The sequence below is a fragment of the Gymnogyps californianus genome, chromosome 22 (assembly GCF_018139145.2).
Source record: "Gymnogyps californianus isolate 813 chromosome 22, ASM1813914v2, whole genome shotgun sequence".
NCBI lineage: Eukaryota > Metazoa > Chordata > Aves > Accipitriformes > Cathartidae > Gymnogyps > Gymnogyps californianus.
Window position 1 is genome coordinate 5,604,579 of NC_059492.1, and position 18,994 is coordinate 5,623,572.

Below are 18,994 nucleotides of genomic sequence, written 5' to 3' on the forward strand. Positions count from 1 at the left end.
GGTTCCTAATGCTCTATTTTTCACCCCCGAGCAGTTTAATTCTCTCCCCCTAGAATGCCAGATTCATTTTGCAGATGGGAAATACAAACCATTTTTCATGTCTCTCTAAGAAGCAGTTTACTTTATTATATATCTATACATACACACCCTCTCAGAAGGATATGAGGAGCAACTGCAGCACCCTTCTCAAACAAAGATACATTTTTAAGTGGCTTTCCAAGTAAGGGCTACCGTAAAGTAGGAAGGGCATCATCTTAGCCAAGGGGGTTAGGGGTGTTTACATAAAGCAGAAAGCAAGCTTCCTTCTCCTCCTGGTGGCAGCTAAGCCTGGGATTTTTCAGCATTCATTTTGTCACGCTACATTTAAACCAGCCATTTCAGACTCAATCTGGAGTCTGCAGTCTGGAATACTCTGTGAGGCCACCTGAAATCTGAATCAGTAATTCAGCAAAGAACCGTAAACACTCTCCAGCAGACTGAAGTCAGATTTCTGCCGTAGTCCAGGATCAAACTGCTTTCAACAACTTCCAGGGGGTGAAAAACAATTTTTCTTTCTTTTTTTTTTTAAAAAATTAAGCTCGTTCAATGAGCTTGATAAAACTTTTTGTGAGAATTACAAAAAACACCATTTTTAGAATGTCTCCATGTTTTAAAAAGACAATTAGCTTTAGCATTAATTTAAATTTATTTGAAAAAAAATAGCTATTTTATTGCTCAACAAAAAAAATGACAATTCATCACATTTACTTTGATTAAAAAAGGACTAAACTTTATTGACAAACTGCGGCAGACATTTTGACAAGTTTTAGCTACCTATTTAGGCAGACTTACACATGTAGCATTTAATCTTCAAGAACAGAGTGGGAGGACAGTGTACAAATCCAATTAGGACTTTATCCTATGTACAAAGTGAAATTTTTCCTCATTTTTTCAGCTGCAGTGTCCCTTTTTATGCAAAGCTAGTGTTGAGATACACTTGAACAAGTCAATGGGATTGCTAATATTGACAATTCTGTCAGTTTTAAACTTGCACTGTATTATCTGCCCCAAGCACTATAAAAATGAGAAGACTGTAATTTTACAGAGTTCAGACCTACTCACGTAACACTCTGTTTTCTAATATCAAACACTGGGCAATTAGAGCCATGCTTTAATTTGTTTTTCCCTTAAAAGTTCTTCATATAGAACCAAACTAAGAACCCCTTTACACTGGAAAATCTGCTTCCCAAGCATCTCTCAACACCGCATGTTCGGGGCTAGATTTCAAAACCCACATAAGAAAAGTCAATTTTACAAACCTAATTTTTTTTCTTTTAAGTCAATTACCTTTAAAAAATGCTATTTAATTTGTTTGAGGATCCTTCGTATTAAAATTTAAACTTAAGATTCACCAGCAATCTGCTTTTAAGGAAAGTTTGACATCTGAGGTTACTTTTAAACGGTGGCAGCTACTACCGTTACATTATGATTTTAATTCTTAAAAACAGCCCTGAATTTTGAAATGTAGCCTACTTTGGGATTCTGCAACTACAACTTTTATGGGTTCCTTAAAACCAAACTTGAAAGGTTAACAAAACCTTAATTTCATAACTGCTAAGCAAAGCATGTCACTTTTGAAACTAACATTTTTAACTCAACTTTTTTTTTTATTAAAAAAGGTACAGTTGTGTTTATCTAAACAACAAAGAAAGAAAAGCCATCTACACACTTAAAAAAAAAAAATTAAAGTCGGTCCTCTAAATCTATTTAACTCATTTTAAAATACTACGTACAGAAGCCAGAATGCAGGGTGAGGATGGAGTGGGAGAAAAAGGGCCACGAAGAAAAACAGTTAGACAATTACTTGTCTGGTGTGGGTAAAGCAACGGGAATCCCGGGAGATACAAGAATCAGTAACAACTGTTTGCTCATAACTGATATTTTTCCCTCATGTTTGTTTTTTAATAACGTCCGTATGGGTGCTCTCTGTAGGCCCCCTTCACTGGCCTGGCCGGCGGGGCCTTCAGGGAGGGCCTGGTTCCGTTCCAGTCATCTTGCCCTGCGGAAAAGAGAGGGATATGTCAAGGATGGCGGAGCGCTGCGAGCCAAGGGGCACGGAGGGACCGGCGGTGCCGGATGGACGGGCTCCCCTCCGGAGTCGACGCGGAGGCACGGGGCATCTTCACAGCGGTTTCACCCCAAAACCGGTCTGCAAAACGCCCCGCGGTCCACCAAAACCTCTCGTTTGCAGCACATCTTCCGACATTACGGGAAAAAGCCACTTGCGCGGGATCCCCGGGAAGCCTGCAGCTCCGACAGCCCGGCTAAGCGCCGACTTGGACAAACCCGGTGCCTTTTAGGAGTAATTAATTTCAGCAGAGCCAAAGCCAATTCACGGGGCAGCTCTGGCAGCCAGCCGTGGCGAAGGTCGCAGCAGTCACGGCCCCTCGGGCTGGCGGCCAGCAGCATCGATTATAACCCTGGGGTCTGGCTGGGGGGGGGACTGCTACAGGTAGCGCTTCTCTCCTTCCCAGACACCAGGCAAGGCAGCTCCTGGATAATTATGCCAAAATAATTAAGTTCCTACGCTGCCGTAGGATGGCAGCGTGTCTGACTGAACATCCAGACACCAGTCTGCTTTCTGACTGTGACTTGCTGTTCCTTGCCCTCCACCAATACAGGAAAATTTACAGCCGCAGCGCACGTAGCATCTGCTCACCTCTTCGGAGCAGACATCGCTTGCTAGTGCTGCACCAGCACTAACTGCTGACGGGACAAAGCACTCGACAGGACAGCCCAAACCCTTCTGCAACATACAACCACCATCGAAGCAAATGAAGTTCACATCCCCATTGTTCCCGAGCTAGCTCAAGCCCCAAATATCCAAGCTCAGCTTTCATTATGGCTTGTGCTTGCAACATTCATACTTGCATGCCTGCCATTCTCTCCAGGGTCACCAGTTTATGGAAGCAAGTGTCCGAAGCCCGGAAGACAGCCGAGCCTGTTTCTACCACCATGGAGCACGTTCTCATTTTCTCAAAACTGTCTCCAGCCTGGCTCAACAATTTATTTCTCTAATTCTGTTTTCATGAAAGCAGAGACCAAAGGAAATTACTGTGGATAAACAGATTAGCCGTGGCAACTTCATGCCAAGTATACAATGAGCATTTTGGCCTTCATATCCCAGACAACACCACCGCTCTCCTACCAAGTAGGAGGCACAAAAGCCTCTTTGTGCTGCGTGACTAACGCAGGCAACAAACCAAGCCATTGAAGGCAGGAAAGACAGCCAACTTTACTGACAGCAGCTGTCTATTCAAATGCATCTTAGACTGGAAAAGCATCCTTGGTTAGGCACCTGAATTTGAACTTCTCACAACTTAAGCCCAGAGCAGGGAACACCCTGAGGCCAGCACAGGAGACAGCCACCGTATTAACAACTCCGCTTCCCTAATACCGGCATGACATGGCACAGGGGATTCCCAGTTCCCAAGGATCCCAGAAAGCCCCTCCAGCTGGTCGTTATCGTCACTACCTGCATTCATTCACACCTTCAGGCAACTGATGCTCTGCTAAAGGGACTGTTTTCCATACAGCGTATTTCCATGCCATTAAGCAGCTCGCTGTATAGCTTTCGTAACTGTTTATAGTTCAGCTTGTTTACATAGAGAGGAAAATGAATCTTAGTCATTGCCACATGCAGATGCCATTCATGAGCTTGGATATATGAACTAGCTTAAAAAAAAAACCTGCAGTCACCCAACCCTTTATTGCTGGCACCTCAGATATAAGGCCTATTGTTTTCAACAGTTGCTGATTTACACAGTTGTGGTTAAGTTGGTCTCCCACACCCCTCAGTCTAGCCTCAATTGATAGCTTTACGTAATTCAAATTAGCTAAACTTCACAGACTACTTACAAGTCATATTGATCAAAATTGTTCCACCTAGTCAAAGGGAGACCTTCATGAGACATTTAAATCCATTTTTCAAGCAAATGTATAGTGCAGAGTCAGTATCAGCTAGTGGGGTTTTGAGGATAAGGAAGCAGATGGAACTATGCGCTCATCCAGCTCAACAAAATATAATCCGTGAAAACCAGACTGCAGCAAAAGTAGCGCTGTGGGTGGAAATCCAGAGCTCTTAAAATATTCTAAAGCTACAAGGAAATTAAAAGATATTTCCATAGTTAAAAAATGGTATTTTAAAAGCGTCACCTTTGAGACAATCTAACTAGATAAGAATCTAAAAACCACAGAATGCCTTCAGTTGTTCAGACCTGGATAATCTGTAGGGTATAAATATTCTACCATGAAAACTACTTGAGGTTCTCCTCAGTAACTTTTTGCTCAGAGTGTGGAGTGGCACTGGAAAACAACTGGTCGACCACAAGCAATTCCCAACTATGTGCAGCCCCTTCCCTGTCAAGAGAACAGTATTCCCAGACATACCATAAGCTTCATAGGTTTCCTGTGCCTCCCCGTGTCCATAATCATAGTATTCTGTGTCCCTGGAAGAGTAATTATGTTGGTTACATACAGTGCTGAAATCGTATTCCTAAACTGACACAACTTGCACAAACACTTGAAAAGCAAAGATGCCCAATATTGCTCATGGCTGTGGTGTGTCTGATCACTGCTTTTACAGAATTGTCAAGGACACTGGGACACTCCCAAAAGTTATTTCCCAGGCACTCCTGGATTCCAGCAGAATAGGGCACTTTCCCTACAGCTCAAACTCAGAAATGAGTGTTTCCATTCCCTTAAAGGAAAAAAAGAAAAAAGAAAAATAAAAAAGATCATGCATAATTTTCTCAGTAACAGATAGGAGACAAGCAAACTTACCCTTGGCCCTGGCTGTAGTAGCCTTCATACCCCTCATAGCTCTGGTCTGCATATGCATCATCATAGCCCTGAAACGGATGATGACATAAACGGCGTTAATGGAAGGACCAAAGGTTAACGCCTGACCAAGAGTAATGGCAAAACTGAATTCAGGCTACAGCAGCTTTCAGAGGAGCCTGTGAATCCTTGCCTGCCACAGGGAAGGGGCTCAATCATAAGACAGGTAGCTAAGATCTGCTTGTGTCCTGTGGCTTGGGAGGAATGAACCATACTAATATTTACAATGCTTTTGAAAGTCATTTACATGTCCAAGGCTGCAGTTTGTCTGTAGTACAAATCCATGTGCCAGGAGGCCTGGAACTGTGTTATCCAAAACACAGATTTACAGGTAGACAAAACCCAACCTATTAACTTATGATTACTTTCAGGGGAAAAATTGAGAAGTTTTACCGAGAGGAGAAACAGACTTTTTAGATGTATCAATGTTTGTGATGACTCCCGAAAATGCTGTTGTGCATCAAAAACAGTTGTCTTGTTTCTCCTTTAGAACACCAAGAGCACAGATGCTAAGATAAGCTGGGCAGGAGGGTAGTGCTTAGTTATGTGACTTGAAGCATCATCATGTTCATTCACGTATTTACTTTAAGGATTTTAGGGGAAGTAAGAAACCTTCGGTGTTTCTTGCTCAAAGAATTCTCTTGCAGAAAGAGAATGTGATGTAAACTACATCAATCTTTGTGATCTAGTTTTTCTACGTGCACTGATAGTTACGGCAAACTTCAGTCTTGGGGGCACATTTCAGTTTTATAAAAACCACCCCTTACCCTGCATTTAGGACACTAGCAGTTCCCTCCTTTGAAGGCTAAAGAGGCAGAGCAGGTCCCCCAGCACCACACCAGTGTTTGCATTGGTGGTCACTTCTCCAGAGCAATTTTACTGTTGTTAGCCCTTATTTCAATAACATTGAGTATCTAATACATGGCCAGCTAGTTGGAATTAAAAAGCCAAAGATATATAGTTTCTTACATATTCCTCATAGGTTTCTGGCGCGGGAGGAGGAGGAAGCGGTATTCTCTGAATGCCGGCTGCACGTGCTCTGGGTGCAGGAGCACCCCGTACTGCTGGGGGAGGAGGTACTCCACGGGCTACAGCAGCTCCCCTGGCAATGGCACCCCGCACCGGGGCTCCTCGCACAAGGGCCCCCCGAGGAGGAGGAGGAGGAGGGGGAGGACCAACACCACGCCCCCTGGGAAGGAGATAAAAAAGATTGTGAACAGCTACTGCTGTACCGCTTCGTGTGCTGAATACTGAGGGCAGCGCACGCGCTTCTTACACCTCCTTTAAAATGCAATAGCTTGATAAATAAATACAGTCATCATTACTAAGCCATGACTTCTTTATCAAGAATGAAAGCACAAGAATTGTTAATGTTGTTGTATTGCAGGATTTACAAAAACCTCTTCTGGGATGAGAACCCTACCGCATTAGATGTTGTACAGACAAAGAAATAAATCTGATACAGAACTTCGGGCAAGTAATTTCTCAGAGTTCATTTTAAACAACCCTCTATCACTAACTATCACTAACCTGTAATGGCTGCCAGACCTCCAGGACTGTAAAGATCAATGATGAGATGAGCAGGGACACTTCCGGGCTAAACACGCAGAAGTAAAGACTTTCCCCCCATGAAATAGGTAGAAAAGCAAGAGCTATAGTAACAGTTTTATCGCCAATTTATCCCAATGCCTTGACAGCAATGACAGAATAATGCCATCCTATAACTTTCAAAGGATGGTCGGTTTAAACTGAAAATGCTTATTCTGCTGAAGGCTACAGAAGCAAACATGACACATCCATCAAAAATTGGCCTACAAAATCATGTGTAGAAAGGTTACTTTACGAAGCTACTGATTTCAGACATCAAAAATAATACAGCAGACATTCTGTCTGCACTAGATTACACCTCAAAACATACAAAACATTTGATGCCAGCTTGCTAAAAGCAAGCCTGCAACACAAGGCTAGAAAGCCTTGGCCAAAAGCCAAGGTCAAGGCCAACAGCTGATGTGCGAGAACAAGTAGCTTAACCTCATCTGACAGGACAACTCTGAGCAAGATGCCGCATTTCCCGGTCTGTGCTTTTGGTAAAGATACCTTGGAACCGGTGGAGGCGGTGGTGGAGCTGCTCCCCTTCCCCGCACAGGGACTCCTCGGCCACGAGTTGGCTCCGGTACACCGTTCAGATAGGAGAGCTCCAAGAATTGCTCCTGACAGATATCATCCATCATATCCTAAAGAGGGGAAAGAGTCAACTCCAAAGAACGGCTAACTAGCCAGTCTGTGCTCCAGGATATCACAGGCTACCGTGCTGGAATAAAAATAACCTGATAGTCCTAAATTAAAATCTGCTGGTTAGTTTTACTGGGATTTGCTCAGCAGGCAGCAGTGCACAACTGCCAGCCTTCTCCAAACCGGCCAAGAAGGGCACACCACTTGCATGTCCAGGAGCTGCAGTCAGCACTATAGCTGGTCCCCGGGAAGAGGACCTCTCTCACAGGGGTTCTGGAGGTGTTCGGGATCCCAGGGATGTCGGCAAGATTTATTTGCAAACGTTGGAGAGTTCAGAGGTGAAGTCAGTCAAGACATATCTCACCTCAAGCACCTTACAGCTCCCATTTAAAGGCAAGTGGCTGGCAGTGAGCCCACATAACATAAAATACTACTGTGTTCCTGACACACTGAAGGAACAGGATAGGATGCAGCCTGACAAAGAGTAAACACCCATTTGCAAATCCAGGCTGTCTTTTCAAATTCTTAGGAACACAGTATGTGTCTGGCTCCACGCATTTTTATCACCTCAGGGGATCTAGCTTCAGGAATTAGTACAGATGTCTGGTGACCCCGCAGAAGTGATCGTACCCCACCCCTCCCCTCAACACACAGGCAGGCTGGGCCTCACACCGAGGATCTTCACGATGCCATGGCAACACCACAAAGCAAGGAGTCTCCTACCAGATGTGTCTTCACAGCACTGCTGGCTTCCATAGTGACTTCTCTGTCAATTTTCACAAGTTTAACACATTGTTTGAAGGCAGCGATAGATAAGACACTTTAAATAGCAAGGCTGCACACTTGCTTTAGCAAGCTGAGGTTTTGTACATCCCAGGGGCTCCTTGAAGATGACCTCTTTCCTTCAAAGACACTTCACATAGCAATCTTTCCTCCTCTCTGTGTCAGACTCACAGAAATCACACAGTACCCACATGCTTTTCCACACTTCCCTACTACCCGCTGCTCTTGGGTTCCACCCGCCCCTGGTAATTCAGGCAGAACATCTGAGCTCCCAGTCTCAGCTGTGGAACACGGTGCCAGGTATATTCAGCTCTCTACCTGCCAGGTCTCTGAATTACCGGCTGAGCTAGCCAGAAGCAGGGAGCACTGCATGCTCCTTTCCCATTTTGTTTTTTTCCTAATTTAGCAAGCAATGCTATCATTTTAGTAACATGTGAAAGACTCCTTCAAATTCTACAGTTCTTGGAGTCAATTCTCCAGCTGGCACAAAGCTGACACGAACCTGATCATAAAGGTCTTATAAGGTTCACCAGTAAGACATCCACAAACAGCGAAGTGTCACCTGTATAAATGCCTGATTAGCACAGAGGTTCCTTCACATCATACACATTTAAAGCAACAGAAATATTGATTTAACAGATGTGTCTCAGAAACTAGCTACAACACTGAATACTACTACTGAGCTGCCTGGGCAGTCACCCTCCTCATCCTCACACCACCCCTTTAGAGCAGGGCAAACATCTCCATACTTACAGTTTCTGATCTGACCAATGAAGTTTTCTAGCCAGATTTCTATGCTACAGTTCCAAGTCAGAGGAACCCATCCAAGAAGTCTCTTCCATGCCAGGCATGGCTAAACTTATTCTCCCGCTAAAACTGGCACATGGAGCTAGACAAGCTACCCACCCACCCCAGCGTCCACAGCTAGTACTGGGAGAGAAATACCTACTCCAAGCGTTCTATGCAATTGCCCTGTAAGTGTATGTCTTTCTAATTATGGTTAGGGGAACAATACATGCCTTCATGCAAGGTTAACGGGGTCATCTTAAGCTGCCACACACACACTTAATACTCCAGGCTTCCCCAACTACACCAATTCCTGTAGCATGAGCCTTACACTGTGCAAATCTTACCCATCCTTACAGCCAGATTCACAACCCATCTACATCCTTCAAAAAGAAAAGAATATCAGTAAACATACTGGAACAAGGAACTTCTTGACTTCTTCCATGGCGTGAGCCATCAGAGCATACGCTTCACAGGGGGGTCCAAAAACTTCAATGAAGACATGCAAATCCATATTTAGATGAGCATATTTAGGATCTCCCCCTTTACGCAGTTCTTCCTCCTGAAACAAAGCAGATCAGAGATTCCTAAAACTAAATAAAATGCAGAGAAACTACTTTTATCTGGTTTTGTACACTTTAACAGGAAATGTCTGTAAAAGCATTTTGGCCATGCCTGGACACAGATCATGATAACATACACATGAGTATACAGTTTTGTAAAAAGCCACATGCAATCTATACCTTCCATCCTTTTATAGCTGCCTTTTCAGGTGACTGATATTTTTGCTAATGCATTGATGCCAGCCACTTTTTTTTCCCAGAAGATTAAGCATATGCAAGCAGTGCTCTTCCTCTTCTACACCACCTTTCTGCCTGAGGTGCTCTTTACCACCTAGGGAAGTCTAATGCCTCAAACAAGCTTGCTCTTTAACTCTGCTCTTGGATACCTGTGTTATTCAGATGGCTTTAAGAAGCTACAAATAAGCTAGAAGCGTAAAAGCTTTTCATGCTCCTGAAGTAAAAAGCCGAATTAAGTTACAGCGCTGTTGATTGTTAGCTCAGTTTTGGGAGTAAGCAGGAAGAAAAAAATTATTTTCATTTTTTTGTGCTCAAAAAAAACCTCCTGGCACTTTGTGATTCACTAAAGGTTACCAGGAACATACTGCTCCAACATCTTCAGTGAACCATGAGAATTTAAGGATTTCAGAGGGAACAGCTGGAAAAAGGATTTCCCCCCCCCCTTTTTTTTTTCTGGAGGGGAAACATATTCCTTTAGCAAATGACTTTTCACAGAGTAGCTGGAATTAGTTCTTATTTTATAAACTTTGTACTTCACCTTTCATACAAACTATCTCTGCATCCAAGGGTACAGATATCAAAAGATGACTGGTCTGTAAGTCATGCTCACAAAGAAAACATGCATCACACTTATGCCCCAATCAAGATTGCTCCCAACATGCACAGAACAATTGAGGAAGGGTGACTTCCTACTGCCTTTGCTTTTGGATTTTAATAGTTTAATCTTTTATAAAATGCTTTGAGAACCACTACTTCCCACAGCAATATGAAAGGCATTAATGTATGTTTTCAAGTGTGATGCCCTCACCTTTGCTTTATCTCGCATTGAACCCTTCCCAAGCACAGATATCTTAGCACCAGTTTCTTCCTGAAGTCTCTTGATGGTGTTGCCTTGAGGTCCCAGAATCTTTCCAACAAAGTTGAACTGTAAATGAAGGAAAAAGAGAAAAAAAAAAATTAGCTCCAAAGCTCAGTAGCCTTAATAAAAGCTTCTCTGAATGTTATGCTGGCTGACAAAAAATTTAGCCACTCCACTTTCTCTTCACCTCATCAAAAAATACAGACCAAAAAAAATACACAGGAAATTTAAGTTCCAGAACATTCTTTTCATGAAAAAATGCTCCACCAGAAAATCAAGCTAAACTAACTCACACAAAGCGTTTAATTCTAACATGTACTCTCCATTAGTTTTACAGGCAGCAAGTCTTAAGAGTTAAATGAGTTCTTAACTGTAAAACACAAAGCTCTACATATGAAAGTGTCTATTCTAGTCATAAAAGATCACAACTATGCATCACCATTTAGCTTTATCCCAAGACATTCTAGAAATGTAATATATTAGAAATAAGATCCTGCAAGCTTGCATAGGAAAAATTCCGTAGCGATAGTGGAACACTGGCATAACTCCTGATGACACTTTGACAGCTACTATCTCTAAAAGTCAGCCATAAAATCCATAGAAAATAAGCAAATCACAGAGATTCAGTAAGCTATTTTCTGGCCCTCACCTTGGGGTACTGTTTGACAGGTATCAGAACTCGTTCTTTCAGTTTCATATTCTTGTGGGAAAATAAATCCAGGTAGTTCTCTTCCTCATCCTTCTTTGTTGTTTCACCCTTCTGAATTTTTTCAATTTCTAAACAAGATAAAAATAGGGCTGCTTATATTCCTCAAACAAGCATCATTTTTAGAGTTGGAATTATGACAGGACATACCACCCTCATTCTCTGTGAACATATGAACACTTATAATTGCATTAATGGAATCTGGACAGACAGGCCACCTCTTTAGTGCTAGCCCAGCCTGCCTCTTCCTCCCTTCACATCTAGGGATTCCAGAAGGCAAAAAACGGGATAACGAACAAAAATAAGAAAGAACAGCAGAGAATGCCCTACAAATAACTTCAACAGATAACAGTAGGAAACTGCAAGTACAGTCTTGCATATCACTTCTGCTGTGCCTTCCTCTATCAGTCCCCAACCTCACGCCTCCACCGTGAATGCAGTACCCACGTGCAGACTCCTAAACCTACAAAGAAACCAGCCCCAACTGCACTAACTGCATATGCTTGCTATAATGCAGCAGCCATCAGCAAATCAGGCAAGTTATTATCATTCAAGCTGATGCACTATTTTCAATCTGTAATTTAATTAGTGGTGCCAACACATACTGACACTATGAATTTCAGTTAAGTTGAAAACATTCCTAATAAACAGAAGCCTGAATGAGTGACACACTAGAGTGTAGTCTGGCTTATGAAATTCTTATAAGCTTCATTTCATTAAATGAATGCACCTTTATCACACAAGCAATTCATAACTTGGTTTTTAAGTTGTAAGCCTCACGCCTGTAGCCGTAAGAGTGAGGGTCAGAAGTCCTTAACTTGATTCAGGCAATGCAACTACAAATTTTTGTACCTCAAAATAAGATTCTGATTTTTAATTGTATATTGTGAATTACAGAGTCTTGGAAAAACACTGAGGTGGCCTGACTGAACTGAAGGCATACTGCAGCCTGAGGGGGATGTGGAACAAAGTCCAAAAAACCTTCTGAAAGTAGGTCATTAAGGTAGGCCAATTCGGAACTAGTACACAAACACCTTCTCAAATCTGGCCAGAAATTAAACTTTCGCTGAGAGATGGCAGGAGACAGTCACCTCACAAAAGACGACCCAAATGGAGAAGACTGAAGATCATCTTCAAGGCAGGCATTTCTAGCATAGGTTCTTACAGTCATTAATGCACTTTCCCTTGTACAAGAAAAACACCCAACGTTTTTCAAAAGAATGTAGCCCACAGCTGACTGGCTTTTCTTTTCCAGAGATGTCCAGCCAAGTACAATTTTTATTTAATGGCCAACAACTAGACGACAAGTTCCCCCAAATTTGAAGCCAATCAATTATTAACAATCCCAAATTATTGATGAACCATTATGCACTATTTGGTCCAACCAAAAAAAAAAATTGGTCACACCATGCATAGCCATCACAAATTATTATTTACAGATGCTTATCAGGGGAGGAGCATGACCCTTCCTTAAAAGTTAAATTGTGCCATTTCATCAGCAAACCCGAGAATTATAAATACCTCTTCTGAGCCGAAAGTGCTCTAAATACAACTTCTCACATCTCAGGGGAAAGAGAGACACTTTCACAAGATTATACACATAACTGAATTAGAGCTGCAAGACAAAACTGAAACTGAAGACTGCTTAGTCATTACCAGAATTTAAAGAGGGCAGCCACAATATATATCTTGTGTTTCCTGTGATTTCTGTCCATGTCAGAAACTATAAGCTTTAGACTAAATGTTCACGTTTACAGTTTTGGAAGATGGGCATATCAGATACTTGACATATTATCCACCTAGTAATATTCTCGTATCATCCAAACAGAAATAGGAACAATGGGTTACCATCATCCTTCTGACTGGACAGGCAACCACAGCCTCATGGGCTGAGAAGCATCTTTCAACCAGTGCAGACCACAAGGAAGTCAAGCAACTAGATGTGCAACCAAAAAAAACCCCAAACCTTAAGAAAACATGATCACAAATGAGCAATAATTTAACTTTTCAGTTATGGACACAGTAATATAAACTGGATTTTAGTTTAGAGGTCTAAATATAGAACTTGGAGATTGTGTTGCATAATTACGAAAAAAAAAGGCCTAAATTTTGTATTTCTACTTGCAACAGCACCTTGGCTCCCTTACAAAAGTGTTACCATGACTCCTTAGTTCGAAAAAAATTACCGGATCTAATCGCTTTGAAAAAGATAGCTTGATTTTTGCTTTAAAAAGAATCGATTTTCTGAAGACACTATGCAAAAGTCAAAAGCACTGTCAAATTTATAAAATAAGCAAAAGAGCTGGTTGCCTTGGTTAGTTTTACATAGTTTTTTAATTTTAGCTAGAAGAACAGATCAGAGAATCAAGATTTGGAAACTAAAGATTATCCCTGGTTAGGCATAGCTTTAGACCCTATACTACAATGCGATTACTTCTCAAATATTTTGGTTCTCCAAAAACAGTAAGTGAATTTCTGAAAATGCATTCTGCATATTAACAAGTGTTTTCTATGCACACATCAAGAATAAAAGCACCCTAAAACTTTCTTGATGTAAATTAAACCACCCAGAGGCATCTTCTACCTTGTCAAAACAACGCAATCAGACATAAGCCTCTGCAAACCAGTGAATCACAGCTCGCATCAACCACACGGCAAAATCCATTCTGCCTCCTGCAACAGTAGCAACGACATCTGGGAATCGGTCTGTGAGGGCAACAAATAATTAACCATTTGCTAAAAAAACCCCATCAGATACACCATCACCACGTCTTCAAATGAAATACAAAACATAGGAGAGGAAAAAACCCTGCACAGCAGAACAACTCTAAGTTCTCTAGCTTTTGCAATTCAGGTCAGCGCGGGTGACCTAGCAGTCCCCTTCACACCTCCAGAACAAACTCCAAGTCTGGAAATAGGTGTGAAGAAGGACTAAAAACATGCCACTTGCGACGTGTCCTACTGCTCCGGATTCCAGCGTTATCTGTATGCATTCTGGCATATTAGCTACGCAACATGAAGCAGTACTGAATGAACTGATGAGTGGTAGCAGTTTGTCAGACCACTTACTGATATGAAGGAGAAGCGTACGTATACCTTGAGGGATTAAGCATGCCTCATTTCAGTGCTGATTTTTTAAAGCCGTGTCAGAGGTGCAGCAGAAGGTTACCTTCTTGCCACGGGGAATGTCAGCAGTCTGGCGGCATGTGTGGCAGTGGTTTCCAGGACTTCATGTGGGGCAGTGATTGCATTGTCTCAGAAGAAATCCTAAGGGGTAGGTAAAGGGGGTTGGTAACACCGCTGCTTTACAAGGAGGAGGCTAAGCAGCCACAGTGCTACTCCTGATCTAAGCCCAAGCTCTTCCTTAACAGAAAAAAACCATAATAAACATCGTCCTGCAGCACACTTGTGCTCTGTAAGCAGAGACACATTCTGTTTATTCATAATACTGACAGTATTATCTTAAGAGTATGATAATACTGACCCCGTGCCCAAAAAAACAACCAAAAAACCACCAAAAACCCAAAAGAGTTTGGGGATGGGAGCCTCTGGAAGAAAGCAGAGCCCCCTCTCTCCTACGCTACTGCTCCCCAGCTGGTTTGATTTCAGAGGAGAGGAAGCAGCGACCTGTTCCTGGATGGACTCTGACAACAGTGGAAGCTGCAGAATTTGGCAAGCCTAACCCCACCATTTCCCTCCCGCTTTCTGCTGAAATACACCCCCCACCCTCCAGCCTGTATGCTGGGATTCATATGGAGGCAGCTCTGCTTTGGAGCTTTGCTGAGAAGGGAGGGGACTGCCACTAGCACAGGGAGAAGGGGCATGGGGAAGAAAAGAAACACTGCTGAAGCATGAGGCAGGGAGGAGGAAGCCTGGAGGTGAGCTATGAGAAATGGCACAGGTAGTAGAGACTCCTGGGAGAGGAGTGGGAGGAGGCAGAGTCACAGCAGTGACGGGCAGGCTAGCATCAGCATCTAATAATGTTGGCATGGCTTAGCAATATATACATTTAAAAATGCAACAGTGAAATGGTATTAGCATATCACAGCCTGCGACATCTGGGCACAAGTTTAAGGCGGCAGTTACAGCTCCTTTGGGAGGTAGGGCATACACTTGGAAACACAGAAATTCAGATAATCTTCTCCATTTCAGGACAGCCTTAACTCCACACGAAGCAAGCTTCAGGACGTTGTATTGCTCTGGGTTACATACAGTTTCTCATCACCCCCGTGACCTCAGCCCATCTCTAATCCCACTGTTTGGTTCCTCAGCAAGTCACTCCAGCGAGGCCACCGCCCATCCATCTGACTTTCCCATACAGCCCCTTTTTTCCCTTCCTAGGAATACACGCAGACCGAGTGAACCTGGCACGAGAACCAGCACGGTCAGCAGGGGATTTTGTCGAGGAGTCCTCCAACACCTCAGGCTGCTCCCTCCTTTGCAATACATTGCTCTAACTCCCAATTGCTCGGCACTCCCTCCCTTCACGGGTCCTGCTCTAATATCCTACCCACTGCTCTGAATCCACCCCTCATCACCCATCTCTATCCCTCCTCACCGCTCCACACTTCTGGGGATGTACAGGGCTGCATTTAACATAAGGATCGACTAGATGCTAGCTATACAGAGACTTGCTAGTGGAATGACATAGCTCTCACATATCTGTTTGCAGCATAGGAAGCTCAGAGATGACCAGCTCTTTTCACTTGGAATTTCTCCATGAAACAAAAATAGCTAAGATTACCACAAGAATTTGGGAAAAAACCTACGCCTAGCTAACACATTGGTGGATGTCTCCTGTCTTCCCAATGCACGCAAGCAGAGAGGACTGTGCCTTTCAAAACACCAGCATCTCCTCCTGCCCTCCCCGCAGCAGATGGAGGGCATAAATCAAAGTGAGGAAAAAGGGTTTTCTTGTTCCTATGGAAGAGGAAGGTCACACAGACCCCGATTCACAGGAGTGAGGAAATGTGGATCATATTCCAAGGTGCAAGAAATCCCAGTTTTCAGTTTCTCTTCAGGGTGCTGGGTAACAGAACAGATTTTAATCTAGCCACTTTACTGCCTTTTCATCACATAGTACATCGTTCGAGAATCAGTATTACATCACTGCGTTGCCCTTCACCTTGCTCCTAAATAATGCTAATTTCCTCTAGAAATGCTAAGCAGCTTTAGAACCACAGAAGTATTTTAGACTACTTTTACATATTGTTTTTAAAGAAGAAGTCTTAGTTTCAATGCAGAACTCCTGCAGGATTCCCTCCCAGAGGCAGGCAGGACAAGCAACTTCCACTCCTGAAAAAAGACTGGAATAGGAGTACCGCTGACATTCAATAATCAGTCATTTCTTTGTCTGGAAGTCATTTTGCTTAAGTTGTGCTGGCCGTACGCATTACAGTCTTTGGCCCAGACCTAAATTCCAAAGTAAGCTTTACAGCAGCTTCTCCAACATGACATCCCCAAAGGGTGCCACAGCAGTAGAGAAATTCTGAGCAATCCAGATCAGTCTGGGGTCATCTGTGCAAAACGATTTATTTGCCTAAAACCACTGTTTCTTCGGATTCTGCCTCATGAGCTTCCTGCTCAGATCGTCCTGAATTTGGACTGCTAGTGAATGCTCCCAAAGGACAGCAATTTTCAAAATATCCAAAGCCAGCAGGAAGCATCTGGAGCTCTTCCAATGATCAATTTTAAGTCTCACAAAGCTGCAGTCCATTATCAGCAATTTTTAAATTAATGAAAAAAACTCATAAATCCTTGTTACACCACTCAGTGAACGAAGCTTTACAAAGTGGGCTGAGAAGGCTGTTCTTTGTGCGGGAATTAGCAAACTCCTTAGCTTTCATTTCACTGGAAGGCATTATCACCGAGCTGTCGAGCATCAGCTGGCTAAAGGGTTTTATTAATGAAAAACATTAAATTGACGGCAAATCAGATTATAAAACTAATTTATTTAGATCAAGATGTCCGCGAGTGATGCCAAGTTACCCATGACGATATACCTCAGTTACTTGCACAATGGGAAACAGCAATTCCTAAGAATTATTTCCTACATTAAAGGAGGAGCCAATAAAATCTCTAGCACTGCACCAACTACGGCAATACTATATGTTTTAAAGACCTTAGAAAAAAAGAATCATTTAAAAGCAGAATGATAAGTACCAGAGCGCTAAGCACTCTGCTCATCTGCAGATTAAATCTGAGTATATCCTCGCGCCGGGTACCTCCCAGCTCTCCACTACACGCACATAAAGCAGTAAGTGGTAGCATATATTTTAACTCATTCCAATTTTTAAGCTGACTACAGCGTCTTGAGGCAGCCGAGTCTACTTGACAGAGGCACCGACGGCGGGTGCAGCAGCTGCACTGTGGAGATATGGAGAAATCAGAGCCGCCCGGCGATTGGACAGTGGTGATGGGGAAGGAGAAGGCTAGTCTGGGCACAGAACAAAGACTGCCATTTCCATTCCCTATTGAGGTTCATCAGAAGCATGAAACAAGCTCTAATACAGATTACCAGAGTGGAAAAATCAAAAGAGATCACAAACCATGCCTCACAGGGACTCAAGCAGACGCTACATGGAAAACCCCAGTTTTTACCTTTCTCTTTGGCCCCCTCTCTCCCCAGGGATGACAAGGGCCAATATGACCGCACACCGTGTTTTAAAAAGAAAGTTCTGGGTCTGCGTTTAATCCGGCCCGGGCCCTGGATTAAGCACGGGGCTAAACAGAGATTAAATAAGAGAAATATCTGATCTTCAAAACCCCGGGGTCGCATCTCGCACCGGGCAGGGGAGCCAGAACGGGTCGGCACAACAGCCGCCCCCCGCCGCTTCACCCGGGGCGGCCGGGAGCTGCCCGCCGCCGCATCAGCCACCCGGGGGGAGCTCCCTCTCCCCGCTCCTCGCACAAGGCGTTCACTAGGAGCTGCCTCCGACCCTGCCCGCCCCACCGAGCACGGGAGGGGGGGGGCTCTGTCCGGGGGTCCCGCCCTGCCCAGCCCCCGCTCCGCCCCGCTTGCCCCCGGTACCTGCTGTGAGGAGCTGCATGGCGTGCGTGAAGGACGGGTCGAGGCTGTCCTTCTCGGCCATCAGCTCGGGCAGGTACTTGTTCTCGGGCTCCATCTTGACAGCGGCCCCGGGCAGCAGCGGGGTGGGGGCGGCGGCGGGGGCCTGAGCGGCCGAGGCGGCGGCCGTGGCGCTGGGCGGCAGGAGCGGCGGCGGCTGCGCCCCGGTGGCGGCCCCGCGGCCCCCCCCGCCACGGGGCGGCCGCCGAGGCGGGGGAGCTCCTTGCCGGGCGCCGCCGGGGCCCGGCCCCCGGCCCAGGCGGGCGGCGGGGTCGTCGCGGCGCTGCATGGGGAGGGGGGCGGGCGGCGGCGGGGCGGGCGGGCGCGGAGCGGAGCGGGCCGAGCGGCGCTGCCACACCGTCCGCCGCAGCGCCAGGGCCGGAAGTGAGGGGCCGGAAGGACCGCCCCCTGTCCCCCCCGCGCCGGCTCCCGCGCGACCACCCCGCGCGCCTCTGCGCTTGCGCCGACCCCCGGCCGCGCTCCTCGCGGCCCGCCCCCAGGACGCGCACGCGCGCTCTGCCAACGGCGGGCTTCGACCGAGTCGCTCTCCCCGGGCGCATGCGCAGTGCCGGGCCGGCGACAGGGGAAAGGGACACGTGTGTGGGAGTGGCCATCACCCCCCCTCGGCTTCGACTGCGCACGCGCGAACCTCCCGGCGTGACATTAGTCACAGGCTGCTGAGAGAATTGGCCTCCAGCGGACTCACGGCGCCTGCGTAGGAGCAGGCGCCGCATTGCGCATGCGTAGAGGCTGCCGGCGCCAGACCGAAGCGGCTGTTGCGCATGCGCTCTCAGCGTTTCCTCGAGGCGGCAGCTCTGAGGCGCGAAGCGCGCTGCAGGGCCGGGCTGTGGCGGGGCTTGGGCCGGGCTGCGGCTGGAGAGCGA

At 45.1% G+C, this 18,994-nt stretch overlaps 1 protein-coding gene across 2 annotated transcripts; it reads right to left on the minus strand.

The window, feature by feature from the left end:
* Positions 1-682: 682 nt before the first annotated feature.
* Positions 683-18,431, minus strand: KHDRBS1 (KH RNA binding domain containing, signal transduction associated 1). Of its 2 annotated transcripts, none has more exons than XM_050909743.1 (9): positions 18,075-18,431; positions 10,988-11,115; positions 10,288-10,404; positions 9,095-9,241; positions 6,976-7,112; positions 5,848-6,067; positions 4,822-4,889; positions 4,429-4,487; positions 683-2,038 (listed from the first exon to the last, which is right to left on the minus strand). In XM_050909743.1, exons 1-9 carry the CDS (start codon positions 18,397-18,399, stop codon positions 1,941-1,943), a joined length of 1,299 nt encoding a protein of 432 aa, XP_050765700.1. In that variant the 5' UTR covers positions 18,400-18,431; the 3' UTR covers positions 683-1,940. The 2 variants fall into 2 exon arrangements, with proteins under 2 accessions (XP_050765700.1, XP_050765701.1); XM_050909744.1 differs by lacking the exon at positions 18,075-18,431 and adding an exon at positions 14,114-14,131 and having other exon boundaries at positions 684-2,038.
* Between the last annotated feature and the right edge of the window lie 563 nt (positions 18,432-18,994).